Genomic DNA, 22,913 nt, shown 5'->3' on the forward strand with positions numbered 1-22,913 from the left:
TGATCTAGAAAGTAAGGACTAAATTCTTTAATAATTTTGCTAAAATTTTGGTTTAAGTAGCCTACATCCCAAGGGAAACACAGGAAAGCAAGATTTCGAGAGCAGCACACATTCACAGTTTCGAGGGCACCTGTATTGTTTGCAGTATTGAAACCTGTATCTGGCATCGATGTTCGTCAGGATGGGTTTAATTATAACAATACGATCGTGAATATCCTTCTGTGAAGCTGGGGCCGCGGTGGCTCAGTGGTAGAGCGTTCACCTCTGGTGCTTGGGGTCCCGGGTTCGATCCGAGCCCCCGCCAAGTGAACTTTGTGGTGGACAAACACCGTGTGCGTGGGTTTTCTCGGGGGTTCTCCCGTTTCCTCCCACTTTCTTCATTCCACCATTTCATTCATTACACATCATCACCGTCTCCTTTAGCCTAACCGGCATAACCGCGGGACGTAAAATTCAAAGATTTCATTTTTTTGCTTCTGTGAAGCTCTACTTCATAAGTGATAGAAATAGAAAATTCGAGGCGCATATTTGATTCTGCTTGAGATAGGCTACTGTTTCTTTTAAACACAGCCCCTCTTAGTATATGAACATCCTTTCCGATACATTGTAAGCAACGTTTTTCCGATCGGTTTATTCATCAACACCTACTCTTATTGGATGTAATTGTTTGCAGTACCAGAGAGACTTGCTGTCGTTATACACAGTTAAATATGCGCTAATTTCTTGCAGCTGTGAATCCCCCCCCCCCTTCCCCCTATATCTGTGCTTCTATTGCATCTTTATAACTCCATCGCTCTCAAGTTCTTTGTAGCTCTACTGCTTCAAGTGACCTTTGCATTGTCGCAGAATGTGATGTAGTCTATTCGCTAATATTTCGGTTTTGTTATCCAATCCCTGTATCCTTTCGAAATATGTTATATGAATTGAGCTACAGATGTTTCTGTTCTTGTTTACTCGAAATTTTGGTGTATAATACTTCTTCTTTTGTTTATTATATTTTATACGCCTCCATTTATTTGGTAGCTGCAGAACAGAACAGCTCGCAAGAGTTGTATAAAATTTTATAATACGTATATAGTCTGATAATTCTGTTTTGTTTGCTGTCTTTAGTATCTTAATTTCTTTCTTACTCAGTCGAGAGGAATTGTAAAATCAAACTTGACAGCTTTTAAATCCGTGTCTATGTATCGTATAAGAAGTTCACAAAAGTTCGTTTATACTCTTAAAGGTACGTTAAAATCCAACCAGTGAGAAATCAAGTGAAGTTAAAATTGTGTCTAAAAAATTTAAGAATATCTCAGAAACATTCTGAATATAATTGTAAACAGTTAATTATAATTGGAAACAGTTGTATAATTAATAAATCAAGTAATCTTGGCTCAGAAGTAACATCCTTTTTCTTGTATTCATGTTTATATAATTAACGAAAACGGCGGAAAGAATGTTGTATTTTAATGGTTTTCAAATTCGATATTGTCAGAATGGAAATACTTTGGATCCATGATGAATAGTGAAGATCCATGGATGAATAGTGAAGAAATGTTACTATTCAAATGGTTGAGTTGAATTAAACTGAAAATGTTAAAAAGTGGACAGAAAGTACTATCTCTATTAATAATAAAGAACCATTACTGACAAGTTGCGTGCTGCAGTTAGTTTATGTGCATTTCTGTCATCCACTAATAACCAGTTTCTTATCCTCTTTTAATTATCCCTAATGTTTCCTATATTTTCCAATTTTTCGTTAATTTTTGTTTCATTCACTCATTTTCTTCCATGTTGCACTTTATATGTATAGGGTGTCTTAGAAGTCCCCTGACATAGGGTAACTGTTATTATCAGAATTACAACAAAACGTAAGAGGAGAAACCGTCTCCAAATATGATGTTTTCAGTCTAAAGTGAAGGAATTTTGTAAATTGGACGAGCCGTTTGGGTTGTACGTGCTTTATCCGATCAATGTTAAAATGCAACCTTGTCATTTTACCTGGATCTACAACATAATTGAATGAAGTTACTGTTTGGCATGAGGGCTGGCCATCGACACGTTAGCGTAAAAGACAGTAATTTCATTCACTTATGTTGTAGGCCCAGGTAAATGGCAACGTGGCATTTTCATTTAACATTGATCGGATAAAGAGTGTACAACCCAAACGGCTCGTCCAATTTAAAAAAAAAAAAAAATCCTTCACTTTAGATTGAAAACATCATATTTAGAGATGGCTTTTCCTCCACGTTTTGTTGTTACTCTAATAATAACAGTTACCCTATGTCAGGGGACTTTTGAGACACCCTGTACATATATATTAGAACAGTGATCGCAAGCTGCCAGTAGCTTCCTGGGACATTTTCACTAGATTGCCTTAACGCTTCGGTTGGCTGACCTTAATGAGTGTTGCCAATTTCTGGTAAAAGTCACTAAAGCTAAGAGGATTGGATTTCCAGAATAACAACAACAAATCTAGAGACTTTTGTACTGTGAACAAATCAAGCACATTTTAGTTCTTGAGTTCCATCCTTCTTGTTAAAGGTAATAAGTCTGATAAAAAAAAAAAATTGTCATTGCGTCTGTTATTTATTACTAACTACACTTCAATTTCTTTCTGATGTACGATTCAGTTTGTTTTTCATTATATACTAACTCTATGGCTTATGGAACCCGGAGGTTCAATGCTGCGTTCACAAAAACTCTCCACTGACTTTATCCTTAGCCAGCTAGATCCAGTTTCTAACTTTCCTTTGATTTTTTCAGGGAAAGCTTACCTTGCTTGATCTGTTAAAGGAGAAGCAGGTGGTGTCTCCTTGTTACAAATGTTCAATACATGTTTATCTCTTTGCCTCTTTCTTCTTTGGTTCTCACGCCACTGTCTTCTTTTTTGTCTTTGTTCTCTTGGAGTTAAATCGCCAGCTAGTTTTATTTTTCTGCTTGCTTTTCTTTCCTTGTATCTTTGCTTCTCCTTTTCTAAATATTCTTTATACTTTTCTGCATTGGCTTGAATTTTCTGACGGTAACTAGCCTGTCTCTGTTTTGCAGACAAAGGGGCCATGAAACCTGTAGGATAAATAAAAATACAAATAGAATGATACAAATAAAAATAAATATCTTTTAAGATAAATACATACCAAAAATCTTTAACACTTTTAACTGAAAATTAAAAAGAAAATTCTACAGCACATACCGTAACAGTTTATGTGTTTTCGCAATTTATTTTGAAAAAGTATGCCATTAGTCATTGATGTTGAATTTTGATTTTCAAAATATTGCATGCATGACATATCATTTTCTTGGTTCAAAATTGAATACAAAATCAAGATTGTAAAAAGTTTTTTTGTCACCATCATCAAAATCGAATATGAATACTGATGATTCAAGCTGATAACTGAAATATTTCTATTCGTTAAATTTACTTGCAAAATAACAGTACAGCACGTTTTATATATATATATTTTTGCATATTTTAAATATAGCATAGCCTTCTGATTGTCACTACCAAAACAAGTCATTTCCGTAACGAAATTTGACGTAACGGTAAGGATCGTTATGAAAATGACGTTTCTTCGTATTACAGAAATTTATAGAAAACCCTGCATAGGTGGAAAGTGGAAATGAATTCACCAAGAACCTGATCGACAAGGATTACAAAACAGACGTTACATCATTCAATTATATATTATATTTATAGCATAAAATTGTGTTACGGTTATGACAATGAAAAAACATAACTCAACTCACCTGCAGACAAAAGCAACGATAAAAATCTTCAGACCGCCGTGCGTTGGATTTCATGTGCTTTCCGCACATGCAAGGGATACGAATTACGCTGCGCATTTGTTTCGGATGCAATATTGCGAAATCGAAAGCATTTAAGAACAAAAACGTAAGTATTGACGGTACTGACACTAAAAGCTAGATACACACCTTTCATCACCAAAATGTAACCGTAAAACAAAAGAAAAGAAAAGTACTTTTATGTATTTATATAAATGGGCTCAAGTTTTCTAGGCAGCCAAATAAACAAATACATTTTCGCACTTGTATATACCAGAAAATACCATGAATGTTCACGTACCTGTTGCTGGGGACACGTTATGGTAGTGACATTTACGAAGAAAATAATTAATTTAAAAATAAATAAATAATTCAAAGTTACGTATTGACAGTACATTAGTGTGACACTAGCTACTTATGTCCACAAACACAAACTCGTATTTCTGTTTAGAAAAGGACATTTTAACACGGGACATGAAACTTGCCCCTAATCGTGAAACGACCCATATATTACCTAAAGTTAACGAAATGTAACACCTCTAATTTTCCTTCCAGTTACAATATCGTTACCTTTGTTACTGTAATTCTCAATGGCTGTTCTGTAAATTTTTGGAGAAATTACTGTAAATATTTTGATTAACAAGTGTGGTTTCTAAAAGTACCGTAGCCTTAAATAGATATTTTGTTCGCTTGAATTAAGTCAGCTCATTTGTAGCAAAATCTGTGCATGACTTTTGTATTTACTGATTTGGTTCATGTACTGTGTTAAGTAGATTTTGTTTAAGGAGTTAGGGAAATGAGAAACGAAACATGAGATTTTGTGACTACCTTGAAATGTTTGTCGGTTATTACAAGCAATTTAGACATTTCATCAATCACAAACTTAAGATTAAGGAATCAAATGATGCTGTTTCGTGTTTACTTCATGTCCTTAATTTATTGTATAAAGAATGCTCTAGAAAACATTGCTTTTTACCTTAGTAGTAATAATAAATCGAAATTTTCTTGCAGTGACTTTAATTCGTCTTTATTTTTTCACAGTAAGTTATAGATTTTTTTGAAACTGATGTAATAATGTGAAAATAGTAGCATATTAATTCTAGTTTTTTCTTTTTAAAAAAGAAAATTGTGTTTTTAAAGAATGAAAATTCAGAAGTAATACTAAACTTCTGCGTAATGATATATTTGCTGAACAGTGTACTGTATGTTCTATCACTCCTGTTGCCAGAGAATCAGCAAATATGAAAGTGACTATACATTGTGTCTCCATTGCACTCTTAATTTTGTTAGATGATGTCACAGTCTTTCATTACATTGTCCCAGTAATACCAATCAAAATGCATGTATTCATGAAAAACTTTAAATAAATTCTTGTTTACAGTGGAAACTATGAGTTTGATTTAATCATTAATCCATTTAAGTATTAATTTGTTGATCCGTTTATTACTGACCTATTGCAGAAATTCCGATAGGCTTTTGGACTTCTACTTCTTAAATATATTATCTGATTTATTGCATTATCACGCTTGAGAAATTCAATTTTGAGAAAGTTTGCTAAATACCGTAGTTGCGTTCATTTGCATACAAAACTGCAAACCAGATGCACAGCTATTCGCTTTAGCTGTTTATCAATAATAATTAAAGAATTATTGTTTTGAACGTACCAGTTTGTCTTAAAAGTGTTGAGCCTGGAGATCAGAATTGGCAGTACATTTATTGTTAATTTGAAAATAACATTTACGAAGCCACATACGCACAATTTTGTTCGATGGTCTTTTGCCATTTGTTCGGCAACGCCATAGTCCCGTTGCCATAGAACTTCTCTGATTTGTGGTCAAAAAATTTTGAAACGTTCTCACAGGCCTTATTTAAAATTAACACCATTCAAGGAATTCTGTAGAGACCAAAACAAATCTTACGTGGTGATGTTCTGCTGTACGGTAGATGCATTAAAACTTTCCAGCTAAGTTTTCTCAATTTCTGACGGGTCATTAAAGATGTATGAAATCTGGTGGTGTCCGCGTAATATACAATATCCTTTCTGTTGACAGTTCTCGTCGTTTCTTTTGAATTGCTAGATGCATTCGCGCTAATTGTCGACAGTACGGGTTCAAGTCTATCGTTCTGCCCGGCGGTAACGGCACGTGATGCACGATGCCCTTCCAGCAGGGGCGTCATTTAGGGGGGGCAAGCAATTCCCCCCCTTCCCGCAAGAGTTTGAGTAGTACATACACTTTATTCGATTGTCTACTAATTTACTAGTACAAAACGTGAAATCTTATGTCGATGGCGCTCTTGCTTCCCTCAAGCGAAGTCTGAAATGACGCCCCTGCCTCCCAGTCTTACGAAACGCACATTATAACCTTCTTGGGCGTCAGTGTGGCTTTGGCACAAACTGTGAAGCTTCTCATATCTTCAATTATCTGTCTCGCACATTATTGTCGTAGGGTATCTACTTTTGATCACTCGTAATCAAAACTTGAGAAATGGCTCGAGTTCCTTATGTTTCAGTAGATGAGAATTCGATCAAATGAATGTTTTTGAGTCAGGTCAGTGGCACCTAAAGTCTAGCTTATTTCTATAGTCAGCTTTCTCCAAGTGGCTTAACACTGTTTGGCAGGTCCGTATTTATATATTGTGCACCCCTGTGCTCTAAAAAAATTGCCGCCCTCCCGAAAAGGACCAATATTAGAGTTGAATTCATAGTTTTTGAGGTTGCTGAGATGAATAGTGACACTTGTAATCCAATTCAACTTCAAAGACATACTCCACTCCCCAGGGAGGTGGCGAGATTTTAAAAGAAATCGAAGATATTAGTGTTGAATTCATAGTTTTCGAGGTCGCTGAGTTTGACGGTATCAGTTTTCATGATGTTCAAGTTCATCCTCACCCTTGAGGTGGGAGAGGATGACTTTTTAAAAATAATCAGATAAGCTAGCTAATTAGTAACTACTGTAATTAGAGTGAATTAAACACATTAACATATTTTCTCGCACTTGACCGGAACTCTGCGGGTTGCTAGTTTTAAATATTACTTTATTGCGAATCTTTTAAAACATCCAAAATTTTGCCGCCCCCTAAATTCTGCCACCCTGTGCTCGAGTACAAAATAGCACTTACCTAAATATGGGCCTGCTATTTGGTGATAAAGGTCATTGGCCATGTCATGATTGCTTACGTGATGTCTCGCTCAGCTTTTGCCAGAATACTCTCCGCTTTGGCTGTGATTGGTTGCCCACTGCGAAGAGTATCTTGGACATTGAAATTTCCAGAACAAAAGCAGCTGAACTGTATATTGACTGTTCTTTCGATAATATATCTTTGCTCATAAACAGCACAAATTCTTTTTCGTGCCTGTGCAGTATTTGCGTCTTTAATGATATAAAGTTGTAAAATGTAGCTCGGTTTTACGGAAAAGTCACTCATCTTCACAGTTCAGTAACTTCCGTCATTCTAAGAATTCCAAAACGTTTTGCACATCTACTAACTTCAACTGTCAACTGTCAAATGACGTTAGGGCAGACTCGCTGCATCTCATATACCCTGAGATTTGGAACACTTTTCCATCTCGCACGAAAAAGGCTCAATACATTCAGCTGATGTACTTTGTGTATGATCATTTGGAGAGAGTTTCCTGTTAGATGATTGAGCAACTACAGCAGTATAGATTGAAATCAGTTTATTACTTCACTTATGTAACCGCAGTAACACTGTTCAGTACTATTACTTTGAACGGATGGAATACAAGAGTGATAATATACTTGAAATGATCTACAGACTTTTTTTACCAATTTGTAGGACAGGTTTCACACTAACCTTAAAGGTCAAGGACAGTAAAATAAGTCAGAGAAATGCTTTGTAATACACCGAAAAGGGGAACTTGAATCTGTTGTATTTCACAGAAGAGTCAGGGAACTTTATATATATATATATATATATATATATATATATATATATATATATATATATATATCCCTACATGATAGAAAGAACATCTTAAAGAATCAAGACAGCATTCAAAAAGATGATGATAAATAAAAAGTTTAAGAAAGAAAATTATCTTTCGAATATAGAAGCTTGAGGAGCATTAAAGGTGTTACACCTTCAAACTTTGAAAGAAAAAAATCAAATGAATTCCTACAGAAGAAATCGTTCAAATATTACAGAAGAAAAAGTTTTCTTGAGTGTAGATAATCAAAGAGATAGACCAGATTATGGTATACGTTGACTTGACCAAATTATTATATGAAAAGAGTTTGTTAACGTTTGAACAATATAATTCTAACAGACAGATTTATTTTCGATAGCGTCTGAAGAAGGATATGTTAGATATCCGAAACTGTCACTTTTATTATTTTAATAAAACGTTGGTTTGCTCAGCATTTGTATTTTAGCGTAAGTTATTGAATATAGCAAAGCTAGTATGAATCAGATAGTGGTTAGAAATAGGTGTATTTCCTGATTGCCGTTCAAGATTCAAGACTGGAGTTCAAGATTGCCGTAATAAAAGCAATATACAAAATGGATTCAAAAACTGATCCTAACAACTATAGACCAATATCAGTTCTCAGTAATTGCTCTAAACTACTGGAAAAATGTATCAAGAGAAGACTAGTTAGTTTCCTCGAACAAGACCAATTCTTTTGCCGTAATCAATATAGTATTCAAACTGGTAAAAGTAAATCAAATACAATATACAATTTAGCAGAAATTGTTTGTGAAAAATGTTGATAAAGGTTATTGCAGTTTTTCTAGATGTAGCTAAAGCATTCGGTACGATATCACACGATATCATCTTAAACAAGCTTGAAAGCTGTGGAATATGGGGTATATAGCTATTTCGGTTTGAGAGTTATGTGAAAGACAGAAAACAAGCTGTATGAGTAGATAATTTACAAAGTAATGTAACATATGTAAAACAAAGACTGTATTGGGTCCAATATTATTAATTTATATAAATAGTTTAATCAGTTTAAAAATAGCGCGGACATATACAATTATTTGCCGACCTCACCTATCTGTATTGGTAAAACATGGACAAACGTATTCATGAAAACTGCAACAGAATTAGAAAAATAATGGCTTAATATAACCATCAATTAGTATTACCAGTAAATGTTGAAAAACCATGTGTATATAATTTTCACGAACTTTAACAGATCAACCAGAAATCATGACTTTAAAATTGCATTATTATCAAAACATTAAAAATGTAATTATCTTGTTTATAAAGTAAAATATTTAGGTGTAATTATTAATAAGCTTTAAAATAGACTTCTCATATCAACCATATCACTACAGTTTTAAGAAAATTATCGTACAAATTTGCCCAGCTAAGAAATATTGTTAACACAAAAATATTATGTATAGTATACAATGCACTTATACATGGTATACTTACATATAGTATATTAATCTGGGGAGCAGTTTACCCTATTCACATAAAATCGGTGATGATACAGCAAAATAATATTGTAAGAATATGTTTTAAAAAATGATATGGTAGTATACTAGATACACTCTATGAGGAATTTTCAGTGTTACCACTTTCAAAGTTGTATATACAAAATGTATTAATACATGTTAAAAAGAACAGAGATAAGTGAGTGAAATTAACTATTTATAGACAACCAACAATGTAACACAAAGAATTGGAAGTAATTGGAACCAGAAAATGTACAAATCAATATAAAATATACTATACTACAGTGCTCCGAAGATTTTTAATGAACTCCGAGCCCAAATTAAGGAAGAAAAGACGATTAAAATGTATAAAGCGTTAATTTGTTGGAGTTTGGACAGTTAAATATGCAGAGATAAGCAAAAGTGACATCTTTTAAGTCCGTACCGGCTGAATTGAGTGAAAACCGATGAAAATAACAACTTAAATGTATGTTCGGAAGTATTTCGTTTTATTGTGTGTATCCCAAGCATTCTTTCACATTAGAAACGTTTTGATTTACTTTTAAGATGAAATACAAAATAGTGCCTGCTTCTTCAAGTCATTCTATGTACCAATTTAACATACACAGCTTCTGTTCTTTGGACTGTTCTGTACAGAAAAAAAAAAAATCTTAAAAGATCGGACTTGTGAATCTAAAAGAAGAAATAATAATTAGTGTTTATAGTGTGGGTCTTCATATACTTGGCACCAGTGTTGTAAGCACACATGTTGGGAGAGGAAGGTCTCGCCCCCCAAAGTTGTTCTAGAATCTCGCTTCCAATGTTCTAGAATTTCGCTTCCAATTTTTTGAAGATACGTAGCATGTAGGTGATGAATATAATTTCTCCTAGAACTTTATATTCCCCAGCCTCCAAATCGAGTAGACTGGATGAAGCACTACGTAGTACAGATGTGTGCAAAATATGTGCAATACTTAGTTAATTTTTGTAAGTTATGTATTTGTGTGTGGGGTTGGAAATATTTTTAAAAATCATTTCATTTCTCATATTAAGTATTTTTTTAATAATGTTTTTTCTCCAGGTTAAGATAAAGTGAATTGACCAATAAAACATTTGACTTCGTATAGAATATATTCTTTAGCTAATTTTTAGGACTAGTATGTTCAGAATTATTTCAAAAAGTTTTGAATGCAGATTTTTACAATTTAGGAACACTAATGCTGTAATATTGGAAATAAAACATCGTCATAGATATTAATAGGCAAGATTGCCTGGAGTTATGCTTTGTTTTTAGTCTGGTTTGTGTGGAAAGCACCGTTTGTTTTTCTTTTTTTTCCTTTATTTTTCTTACATAAACTCTCACATATATACCCCAGTGCAACGTAATATTCACCAGCACTAATGTCCGACGTCCAGAATATTTATTCTTTCCTTTAATCCATACATTCTGGCCCCCAAGACGAAGATCGAAAAGACGGCCAGCTTCGTATGCCATTGGATCTGGTGAAGATCTATTTATCGATGTATAATATCGGAGGTCCTAGGTTATAACGATATCATTTGTATTTTTACCATGGGTTTCATTTTAACATTTAGAACAGGAACGTTATTTTATCTGACAATCGCAGCATAGGAAAAGAAGAAAATGATATATGTCAGAAATAATTTTAGTTTATAAATGTTTATTCTACAGCTGTGAGTTGTAAAACATTTTCTGATTGGTTGAAAAAATCAGTAATACGGTTGTTAAGGTAACGTGTTTAGTTACTAGGATATATAATTATTGAAGTCTTGAAACAGAAGACGCCTTTTCATTAATATAAATGTATTTAATGCTTATTTGGAACGTTTTCTGTAAATATTATTAGAAATATAACTTTTTCCATGTGGCAGTGTAGTGTATAATCTTTTAACTAAGTTAAAAAGTATAATATTTAAGAATTTAGCAAAATGAACTGTGGGTGAGGTTGTAATAAGGTGACTTCTTCCTGAGCGAATAGCTGATGACACACAGATATATACATTATTTTATATATAAGTATAGATTATTATTAATTATTATTTATAGCATGTCAGTACTCCATGACGTAGTCATTGGTGCCGAGACTGTTGTACTAATAGAAGGGAGGGTTAAGAAGAGGGAAATGTAATCACTGATCGATTACTCATTTGATGGTTGTTTTGTCCGCAACATCTTGGAACGTAAAAGAACTTTTGGGTGAGTTCAGGTTTCTGTAAATAGCAGAGAGCGTATTATTATGTATAGTTGTACCGAAGACTAAAACTGGAAAAATTGTGTGTACTACTGTCTTAAGATTAGCAACTGACCATAGTTACGTAGAGTACGCGACACTTAAAACGATTCACAAGAAGCAGAGCCGAGCACGGTCCTTCACTTATAAGATTATTTTGGGAATGCGCTTTATTGTGACGTTACTATTGAAATAAATTATCAGAGATATGCAATCCTGCAAGTGATTTACATTATTATGTCCATAAAATCCTGTTTCTAAAGCTCTTTCGTTACTAAATATAGGAATTAGCTTTTTTTTCTTTATTGTTTGCAAAAGATGTGTGTTCGATTCCCGGTAAATGTACATTCATATCCAAAATTATTGTCGCATGTCTATAAATATGTTGTTCTAGGCATATAATTTGATAACGAATTCGCCTGGTATTTCTTATAATGTTAGTGTGTGTATAATCGGCAAAGACATGTATGTGGCAAATTTCATGTCAAAAGAGCAGTAAACAAGAACAATAAAACGAAAATAAAACTTTCTTGTCCTTTTAGCAACATTTTGTTTTACTCACTCTAATTTTCGTATTTATAATTCTTTTCCTATGAAATTTACCACAAATATACATTTCCCGATTATACACTTAGTATCAGTATTAAAAGTGCCCTGCAACATCGTTATCAAATTATATTTTTAGAAGGAGACAGTTATAGATATGCGACAATCATTTTGGACATGAGTGTACATGTGATTCGGATCGCATAATAAATTGTAGGTTTATGTCTCATAGCTTGGAAACTCAAAAACGGATTACGGATTAATTATATGTTGTTAGGTTCTAGTTTTTCTCTTTTAGTACCGAGACTATATGAGACATGAACAGACAAAATTACATGAGGTTCAATGGGAATCGAACCCATTTCTTCAGCGCAGACGCCAACCATGTAGCCACTAGGTAACCCATTTAAGTAAACAAAAGAAACTCATTTAAGTAATATATATAAACAAAAGAAATGTCTATTCATCTGTTCTGTCTTATTTTTATTTACTTTTTTCCACCAATTTCGATGTTTCACTTCTACATACGTATTTACTGTATTGTTTTTAAAAATCAAGGCGGTCAGTTTAAAAATAGTTATCTACTTAACATAAATTCTCTGAAAGGAATAAGTATCTTGACAATTGTAAATACTGCGAGAGAGAATTATAGTTGAAAATAGATGTTTTTTCGATAAAGGCAAATCAGAAAACCAAATTAAATATTAAGGTATCGTATTTCTGTTTATTTTGTTCATACACTCACCAGCAATTTTTCTTGTTTTATATTTCTGAACTGTAGTTTCTTTAATAATTAAGATGTACGAATTAAAATTTTTGTCTTGTTCTGGAATTTTGTAGAATGATTATTTTTCGTTGAACAGATTTTCGTGTTAATGGATATCTATGTTGATTATCGACTATTTCAAAGGTTTTGCGAAGGTACTGTCCGCAGAAGAATGTGATTAGTCCAATGTCATAACAGTTTGTTCAATCTAGTCGTGCCGCATGTACATTTACTGGTTAACTTGTCTTTTTTTTTTATTTATTTAAAGTTCGCGCTTTATAACGAAAGCAACAAGTAAATCAGTTCGAACTTCGCGTACTAACCATTAATTCTACAGTGAAACCGTGTGAGTAACTTGGGTATGAATGGAAAGTACCTTCCTATTCACCATACAGGAGCTATTGTGAGATTGGCGTGTTTCCAAAACTAAAAGCTCCGTGAAAAACTATTCAGCGCCATTCCACGTTAATAAATTGACGTAAATAATAATAATAATAATAATAATAATAATAATAATAATAATAATAATAATAATAATAATAATAATAATAATAATAATAATAGTTAGTGTACTCTGACGGAAATATAGGCTAATTGATACAGTGAAAAAAATAGTTATGTTTAAAATGTTCCTCGCAGTAATATTTTACAGAATGTATTCAATCAGTGTGCTGAGAAAATGAATGGAAAGGGGATTAAAATCCCCTGTATCCCTAAAGTGTTATCATTTTATCACACTGTGGTTCATTTCTATTGGATTTTGGTTTTGTGAACCCTGATATGAGGATAATAAACACTACTAAACCTAAGGAGTGGTTTGGGAATTTACTAACAACCAGTCCTGTTCTTGAACACAGCGGTCGGTTGTAATTTCTTTTACTTGTAAGCGTTAGTTTTAGTGCTCAGGTATGTGTTTATAATTTATTTTCAGTAACTCAACGTGGAATTCAGACACAGACGTGAGCGATAGTTCGGAGGATGAAGACACGTTCGACTCTCCTATTGAAGTATCAAGTGATGAATCAGGTTCCTCTGTTGAAGGTATACCAGGAGAATATTACGGAGGATACGGACGATGTTTTCGTTGTGGTATGTATTATTGATTCCTGAATTTCATATTCTGACTTTGAACTCAATCAATATTTTACTTGACTAAAAATGTTTCTTTTGTAGCAAAGTTTGATGATAATCATTAAAATAGGCTAAAAAGTTAAGAAATACTACAAAACTACTAGCGCATAACATGACAAAGATGGAACATATACAAAACGATAGATCTCGCTGAACTGAACAAAATGATATGGGTGAGTAGGAATCCCTGTGCGTACTTTTTGATAAAAGATAACTTTTTGTAAACCCAAAAATTGGTGCTGTGTGATAACCACACTGCCTATTAAGATAAACTGATAGTGAAGTATATCTCCATAAAGCTTTTCACTGAGACAATACCAAGACAATAGTATAGCTAATGAAATATAGCCCCCAAAATTATTATAAATTTTTAAGTAAGTGTGTGCTGGTCACCGAATACTAATTGTTGTTCTTTAAACGTATAAATATGTTTTGTGTTTCTGTTTTGGACAAATTAGTTACAGGTTCCTCCTAGATAGTGTTTATACTTCGTTTTCTTCTGTTGATGTGCATTTAACATTGACTTTTTAGATAATTGGCGGTTTTTTTAGTGTATACAGGTGAAATAAACAGTAGATCACTGGGTAAATACACAAGCATAATGATACCAGCGATACATTATAACTAACTAACTAACTCTATGGCCTATGGAACCCGGAGGAGGTTCAATGCCGCTTTCACAAAAGCTCTCCATTGACTTCTATCCTTAGCCAGTTGCTTCCTGTTTCTATTTTGTATTTCTATTTCTGCGAGATCCCCGATCTGCGCCTAGGTCTTCCTAATGGTCATTTTCCGATTGGACTTCCAGTTAAAACTTTGAAATCGTTGCTACTTTCTCCCATTCTGGCTACATAACCTGCACACCTAAACCTCCTAGATTTGATGACCCTAACAATGTTTAGTAAACGGTATAAATTATGTAGTTCCTCGTTATGAAGTTTTCGTTTCTGCTCCTCAATATAATAATAATAATACCAGTTTTATTATTAAGGGGCAATCCAAATGAAATCGACCAATGATGTTTGCTGACAAAATTTAGTTTTTTTTATTATTATTTTTTTTTTTTACCTAAGTTTGTGCCACATTCAGGGAGTTGAAAACAGGAATTAATTTATTTCTTAGCCGCGCAGGCTTGTTTTTAGCGACCATTTTGTATAGGAACTTGAACGTATTTTGAACTTTATAGAGGATTCCGTTAAGCGCTGTAACTTTTTAGGTTTTAAAGATAATGAGTTCAAACCAAAACCATAAGAAAGTTAATGAAATAGGCAACATTTTGTGTTCTGTGTACATTGAGACGTACTTCAGAACGTCGAGAGAAAAATCTCTGAACATTGAGGTTGGAAACCTAGAAATGGCCATTTTGGAATGTACATTTCAAAACAAAATAAATGAGACTCACCTTCATTTTTTTTGTCTACATAGAGACTAGATAATATACGTCCCAAACAAGTTTCAGATCTGAGAACATATACTTGATTTTTGGGGAATATTTAAACATTGCGAATTTTCGAAAATCGTGTATTTTCACCATCAAATATCTCAGGAAGGACAGAAGTGAAAAATCTCAAATTTGCACAAAGTAGACGATAGTTGTTCAGTAACAAGTGAGTAAAAGTGCATCACTGATACTTGAGTGGTTTCTCAGTTAAGTTTTTTTCTTCACTGGGACTTAATATCATGAAGCGCCATGAGGCGTGGATATAAACTTCATAGCAAATGTCACAATAACACGACAGTAATATTTAATTGGTAAAGTATGCATAATTTGTGAATCATATCTTATACAAAAAACGAAACGCCTCTGTTATTTGTTTTCTGCATATATCGCTGCTGTTAAGACATCGGCGAGGTAAACAGTTGACTAATTTGTGTACAGAGTTTGGCACTGATATTGAAAGTACGACCTGTAGGAGTTAATGAACTCTGTGGGTGTGAGTTTTCGGAGAACCTTAGTGATTGGCACTCACACTTCGTGAGTCGTAGATAGTTTAAAAGAGGATCTTGGGCCATGGAGATCGTTATTTTTGACTGATGTCTTTAATTCTCCCAATCCACCATTTCTTGTCGTAAATACAGGCTATTATATCATTAGCTGCAAATGACAACATGCTATGTTCTGGAAGTACTTTAGCCCTGCAATTAGTAAATTCATCTGATTGTGAGTATTCACAACATCTGATTTGTGTTTGCGTCAGAGGTATAAATCTATGATATGATCTGGCATTGATAATTCTTTTACAAGTAGCAAATCTCGAATTTCTTGCTGTTTGACTGCACTTCTTCTAATGAAACATAGATAAATTGTATGCCTGAGATACTATCAACACAAGACCTGTACATCTGTTCAGCTGTTAAAATCGTGAATTTCACATCATTGCAACAACTTATAACTCAGAAACTACTCAAGTCTCAGTGATGCAATTTTACTCGTTTGTTACTAAACAACTGTCGTTTATTTTAAGCAAATTTGAGATTTTTACTTCTGTCCTTCCTGAGATATTTGATGGTGAAAATACACGATTTTCGAAAATCCGCAATGTTTAAAAATTTCCGAGAAATCAAGTATATGGTTCTCAGATCTGAAACTTGTTTGGGACGTTGTCTATTATCTAGTCTCTATGTAGAAAAAAAAAACTTGAAGGTGAGTCTCATTTATTTCGTTTCGAAATGTACATTCCAAAATTGTCATTTCTAGGTTTCCAACCTCAATGCTCAGAGCTTTTTCTTTCGATGTTCTGAAGTACGTCCCAATGTGCACAGAACACAGAATGTTGTCAATTTTATTAACTTTCATATGATTTTAGTTTGAACTCATTATCTTTAAAACTTAAAAAGTTACAGGGTTTAACGTAACCTTCTGAAAAGTTCAAAATACGCTCAAGTGCCTATACAAAAAATGACCACTACAAACAAACCTGCGCAGCTAAGAAATAAATGAATACCCGTTTTCAACTCCCTGAATGTGGTACGATCTTAGGTAAAATTTAAAAAATAAATAAATTTTGTCAGCAACCTTTGACCTGGAAATTGGTCGATTTCATTTGGATTGCCCCTTAAATTAACAATAATATACTAGAGACATTTTCTCTATTATTCAATGTATAAAATTATTTTAATTTTAAACAATAATACTGTAAGTCTTTACCCCACAATTACCTCAATCGTGTATCAATTTTTTGCCCAATATGATGTAAATGATTCTCAGTTATGTGTGATGATACACAAAATCATCCCAATCCATAAAGTTATCTTTGCGTGAATGTGGGGCGAGAGAAGGTACTGAAAAATCCCTTTCCTTCTCCTGTTGAGGTCAAACTGTTGGAAAGAAACATTCGATAATAGTAAATATTTTTCCACTTCCCTTCGGAGATTAATTTTCGAAAATTAGAGATCATATAAATCTACCTTAAGTAATTGACATCTATCACTATTCTGAAAAATGCTTCCGACTCACAAAATAGTTTTTGATACAGTTTTCAAGATTTTGAAACCTAAAAATTTCATTTTAATAATAGATTAGTTCACAAAAGCACAATAAGAGGGCTATCAAAAGTGATACATTTCTGCTGTTGAAATTTCGATGATATGATGTTTAGGTATCGTGATTTCTAATTACTTTTTGATATTGTGGATATGAATTTGTTATGTTCCGTTTGTCTTGAGAAGACAATGAAGTTAATGGTCAAAGATACTGTTGCTATACGCTTTTATTAAAATCGGTTACGTACTTAATATAAAGTGATATAATAAATGCACAAGGATCTTTCAATAAATAACCGCAAAAGTTGTGAAAAAATCTAAAATGCGATTGTGGTTGGTATATGTTTGTTATTTTATGGTGGCATTATAGAGCTATTCATAGCTGGAGAGGGCATACGTGCCTCGTGCACGGGATGCTTGGAAACAGTTACACAAGATGGCAGCATCCTTAGAGGATTGCTCCAAGCTGGAGTAGCGAAGCGTCGTTAGATTTCTGTTGAGTCGAGAGGAAGCGGTAGGTCCGATTGAAATTCATAGTAGTCGAACACAAGTTTACCAGTAGGCTGAAAAGTCAGGATAACAATGGAATGTCGACATCCTTTGTCTTCTAGACCGAAGAAGGTGCGCATTCAACAGAATGCTGGTAAAATCGTGTTACCTGTGTTTCGGGAGCCCAAGGGACTAATTCTTGAATGTTATATGCCCAGAGATTATACTTTAAAATACGACGACCCACTAGCGGAAAAATGAAACTAGCCGTTCTGCACAGATATGGTCGTAGTATCCAGTGGCGTGCTTTTGCTCCATGACAATGCAAAATCTCACACACTGCCAGTGCCACATATCTACCATCGAGAACCTACCAAATGTGATATATTTCAATTAAGTCAACAAATTTTTAATTTGTTTTGGGTGTTACACATAAATGATTCATTGCGTTGGCTACACTATTATTTCTTCTTACTAATATTCGCCTGAGCTCACAATTTCAAATTTCCACACTTTTGACCCATTTAAAAGATACAGTAAATGGATCGAATTTCTTGAATAACAAGTACACGCAGTCAACGTTGCATGAATAATCATGCGCGCGTCCGAAAGAAATTTTTCTGTCGAATCAATGCCTTTGTCAACTAGGAGAACACTGTTGCGAAATACGAATATACTTATTTTGCTACTTGTAATAAATATTCTGCAAAAACAATTTCCGGTTACTTATTTACTGGGGGCCTTTTTGAACTTTATTAAAAGCATTTGTGTGTGTGTTGTTACTCTTTGCTGCATTCAAATTTCTGAAACTTGCAAATAGCAGTTCATAACTTGAATGTTCGTCAAATTAATTTTGATACGCAGAATGTTCCCGAATGATTTTGTTGTACTCCTACTTAATTATTGTCGTGATTTGATTTCGAAAATTTGGAGTTAATCGTAATAAATTTGAATAAGTCAACAAATTTTGAATTTATTTTGGTGTTATACTTTAAATGTTGTATTGTGTTGAATACACTATATTTCTTCTAGTTACTAATAATTTCTAATTGCGTCTTGTATTTTTCAGGCAGAAGAGGGCATTGGGCAAACGGCTGTCCCAATTGAGCATCTTCCGTGCATTCTTAGAAGTAGGATAAGAAAACTCAAGTGTTCCAGGGAATCATACCACAATGTCAAGGGACCAGTATCACTACAAGACAATGCCAGTCTCAGTGGAAGGGTTATTTGCAAAATATCTCAGCAAATGCTTATTTTTAGCCCTGCAGTTGCAGCCCTGCGCAATTCCCAACTGATACCTGTACTTTAATATACAATCTTTTGGTTGAAGTTAGTTTCATTTGTTTATTCGTAAGTATGTCAAATTCCCCACGGGTTCTATAATTACGTAGGGGTTAATAAAAATAGAGACTGCCGTTTCTTTCATTGCAATCGTCTTCTCCAAAAGTTTCTTGACACTTTACTCGACTATTTCAGTTAATCAGAATGTCAAGGTATAGTCAGTTTTCCCCCAAACATTTTTTTTAATAGTGTCTGTAATTCTTGGCTTCAACTCTTCCGTCATTGTAACATGACTCATTCGTTATACCCTGCTTTCAGGAAACTGTCCAAAGGCAGTGTTTTCCCAATCTTCTCGATTTCGGAGAGGAATCTAAAACTCTAGGGGAGACTATATTCTTTACTTTTTCATTTTGTTATTATTTTTATTTATTTATTTAGCTTTACTACAGATAAAGACAAGAAAACATGAAATCGTGAAATGTAACCATTTACCTTATGCAACCCACAAATGCCCAACTTTGCCTAGAATCTACCTAGCTCTGTGCAGTATTTGAGCTAATACTCATAAATACACTTTTCTTACAGCAAGACACAGGACATTCATTTTAAAGTAACGTGCAGTCTTGTCTTTTCGTAAGCATTCAGTCATTGATGCATAACATTTTAATGCATTAAATTTGTATATTACATTACAAATGTAATATAATGTAATATACACTCTGTACCTTTATCGTGAGAATTTTGAGTGAATTCTACAATTTGGAGTTTAATCTCCCTCTTAACATGTCTGGATTAAACATTACCAAACACGTGATGTTGAATTAGCTAGGGGCGTACGAATTAGTGTGTTACAATAAATCTGCTACACTGTTGAAAGGCTAATTCAAAAGTTGCCAACATTACGTGCGTAATAACAGGGCGCATGTGGTGGTTTTGATCCTTTTTATCCGTACTTTATAATTGTTCACTCATTTGCGCAAATGAAAAGTCGGCTTATTTTTAAGAAAGGGAAGAACTTTTAAATAACTCGGATTTTGTTCAATCATATCATAACAAGTCCGTCTCGAACTTAAATTGTTCCGATTTATCATCAACTTTGAGATATATGCATAAACTATTAATACGAATAGGTCGAAATCGGCTTCTGACAATCTATAGTGTTTGGTGTACGTATATTTAACGTTGTAGATCAAAGAACTTGCGTGGTCTTTGATAAAATGGAACACACATTTATTTTGATATCTTCCTTGTAGTATCATGCCTGACTATTTATTTATATATTAGATATTTTTTTAAAGAATGCTGCAGATCTTAGTGAATCTTTTTCTTGCTGGCTGTTTATAACTCACAGAAGAATAGTCTTAATTTCGCCGTACAAGAACATTTTTCCGTTTGGGGGAGAGAAACGTGTTTTTACCTACAGGCAGCAATTCTCTAACTAGTCGAACTCCACTGAAAATAGCAGACCAGATCTCCGGTTTCTCTTATATGTATCTTAATGTTCGACTAAAAGAGGAAAATATTTTTTGTAACTGGCATGTAATAAACTAAACAAATATGTATATATTGAAATAAAGACAACATTCATGAAATCAATTAAAATGTAGAAAGGCTTTACATTTGTATTATAATGAGCCATTGTGGTGTTGCACGGCCATTACTATTTACGTATATTGTTTGCAAATGGAAGATTTTTCTGTCTTTGGGTCTGGATAACTTGATTTGATGTCAGGTAAACTATGCATTATAATTCTAACCCCATATGCACATTTTGTGATAAATTAAAGCAACCAACAGTGGTTTCCCAAATCGGTACGCTTAATATTCGTCTTGCTACGCATCCACCTCACTCTTTGAGTTTACTATTCGAATTATGGAAATTGTTATTATGTAATACTAAATCTAGTAAATCTTGTCAAGAACTTTTGGAATTCAGTGCTCACATGTACTGTTTAAATTTTCCCGTCCAACGAAATTTTATTCTCTGATAATTACTAATACTTGTGTAAGATCCATTTAATTTCCCAATGTTGGCCAGTAATTCAAAAATGCAGAGAGGCCAAAAGTGAAACTCCTGAATAAATGTGTTAATGAATGAAGTAATGTGTGTTGATTATTTTGTATAACTTCTGATGTGTAATACTTAATTTTATGTATTTTGTTCAAACTTAATTTTATGGCGTGGCAGTTTACAAAGGACTGCATATGTGGTCAACATCTTGGCTTCTATACCATTATTACAAGTTATTTTCACCGGAGTTTGGTTCTGTTTAATTCAAGTAGCTCCCCAGTCGACCCTCGACTGGGTCAACATTCTATGCCCTTATCGGGAATCGAACTTCGAGATCATGCGCACTAACCAATGAGCTACAAGCACATCATAACGTAACGGTAGAAATGAATTGTAGTTTGACTTCTCACGATTATTGCCAAGGCTAAGGTAGACAGTGATGATGATGAATGTAATGGTGGAATGAAGAAGGTAGGAGAAAACGGGAGAACCCCCGAGGAACAGGACATGGTGTTTGTCCACCCCAAAGTTTACTTAACGCGTTCTGAGATGGAACGCGGGATCCCATGTGCCTAAGGTGGGTACTGTACCAATGAACTACCGCCGCACTTATGTAGACGTAGCATAAGCATAAATCACTAAATGCAAGGACCATCAGGTAACGAAATATCAACTGAAACCAGTTGCGTACTCTGTTGGTTGAATGTTTGACATTTTCTGCACAGTGAATTGAGAGAACAAAATTGTCAACGTAACGAAACCCATAGATGTAAATAGGTATGCTGGATTTTGATTTCGGAACCAATTTTATCGAAAAACCTAACTGGGACCGAAAGAAATTTTCTGATAAAATTTTTTTCGGATTTGGTACCGAAACCTGCGTTTACGAAACCAAAATTGATTTACTTTAAAACTCAGGTTTTGGTTTTGCTACCGATCTTGAAGTGGAAGCGAAACTGAAGAGAGAACAAAACTACCGGAGATAATTCCCTCGAATTATCATTTTACAGTTTTCAATTTGGTTTGCAGATTGTAACGATCTTTAGCAAACATTGTTTGGAAATGATTCAAAATGTATTTCGGTTCTCTTCCCGAAACACACCTAATTAAGACGTTTATTTAAATTTCGGCCCGGAGTCCAAAACATTTTCGGTTCTGTTACCATTAACAACCCTAGAGAAAAGTGCCATATGGAGTAGGAATACAAGTACCGCGGTCAACCACAGGCAACTCAAATAGCGCTGCTGGAGGGGGCGCGGTGGCTCAGTGGTAGAGCGTTCACCTCCGGTGCTTGGGGTCCTTGGTTCGATCCCAACTCGCGCCGTGTGGACTTTGTGGTGGACAAACACCGTGCTCGTGGGTTTTTCTCGGGGTACTCCCGTTTCTCCCACTTTCTTCATTCCACCATTTCACTCATTTCTCATCATCATCGTCTCCTTTAGCCTAACCGGCATAATCGTGGGACGTAAAACTTAAAGATTTCATTTTTTTTTTTCAAATAACATTGCTTAGATAATTATGGCTAAAGACTTTAAGTTTTATAGAATTACCGCACAGGAGGGTTAATATAGAAGAAAAAACAATAACGGCTACTAGTTGGAACTGTGGACATAGAAATGAACTCATTCTGGTAAACTTAATATTTCGATATTTACAAACACATGTATAACTGTTTCTGGGAATACTGTTTGAAAAATATGAATTTGACATCAGTGCCGTCTGTAGTACGATTCTACCAAACGCTTGAAAACCATGTCACGATTCAAATAGCTTTATGTAACTA

General features: G+C 34.1%; 1 protein-coding gene across 1 annotated transcript in view; it reads left to right on the forward strand.

Moving 5' to 3' along the window:
• LOC145685958 (uncharacterized) overlaps nt 1-21,218 on the forward strand; it is a 93,863-nt gene extending 72,645 nt beyond the window's left edge. Inside the window, exons 10-11 of the mRNA XM_081758744.1 lie at nt 13,667-13,824; nt 18,908-21,218. Coding sequence (XP_081614870.1) covers nt 13,667-13,824; nt 18,908-18,945 — 196 coding nt within the window. The 3' untranslated portion in view covers nt 18,946-21,218. The remainder of the gene's footprint in view (nt 1-13,666; nt 13,825-18,907) is intronic.
• The last annotated feature ends 1,695 nt before the right edge of the window (nt 21,219-22,913 follow it).

Source organism: Thermobia domestica, chromosome 5 (genome assembly GCF_964235325.1).
Source record: "Thermobia domestica chromosome 5, izTheDome1.hap1.1, whole genome shotgun sequence".
Taxonomy (NCBI): domain Eukaryota; kingdom Metazoa; phylum Arthropoda; class Insecta; order Zygentoma; family Lepismatidae; genus Thermobia; species Thermobia domestica.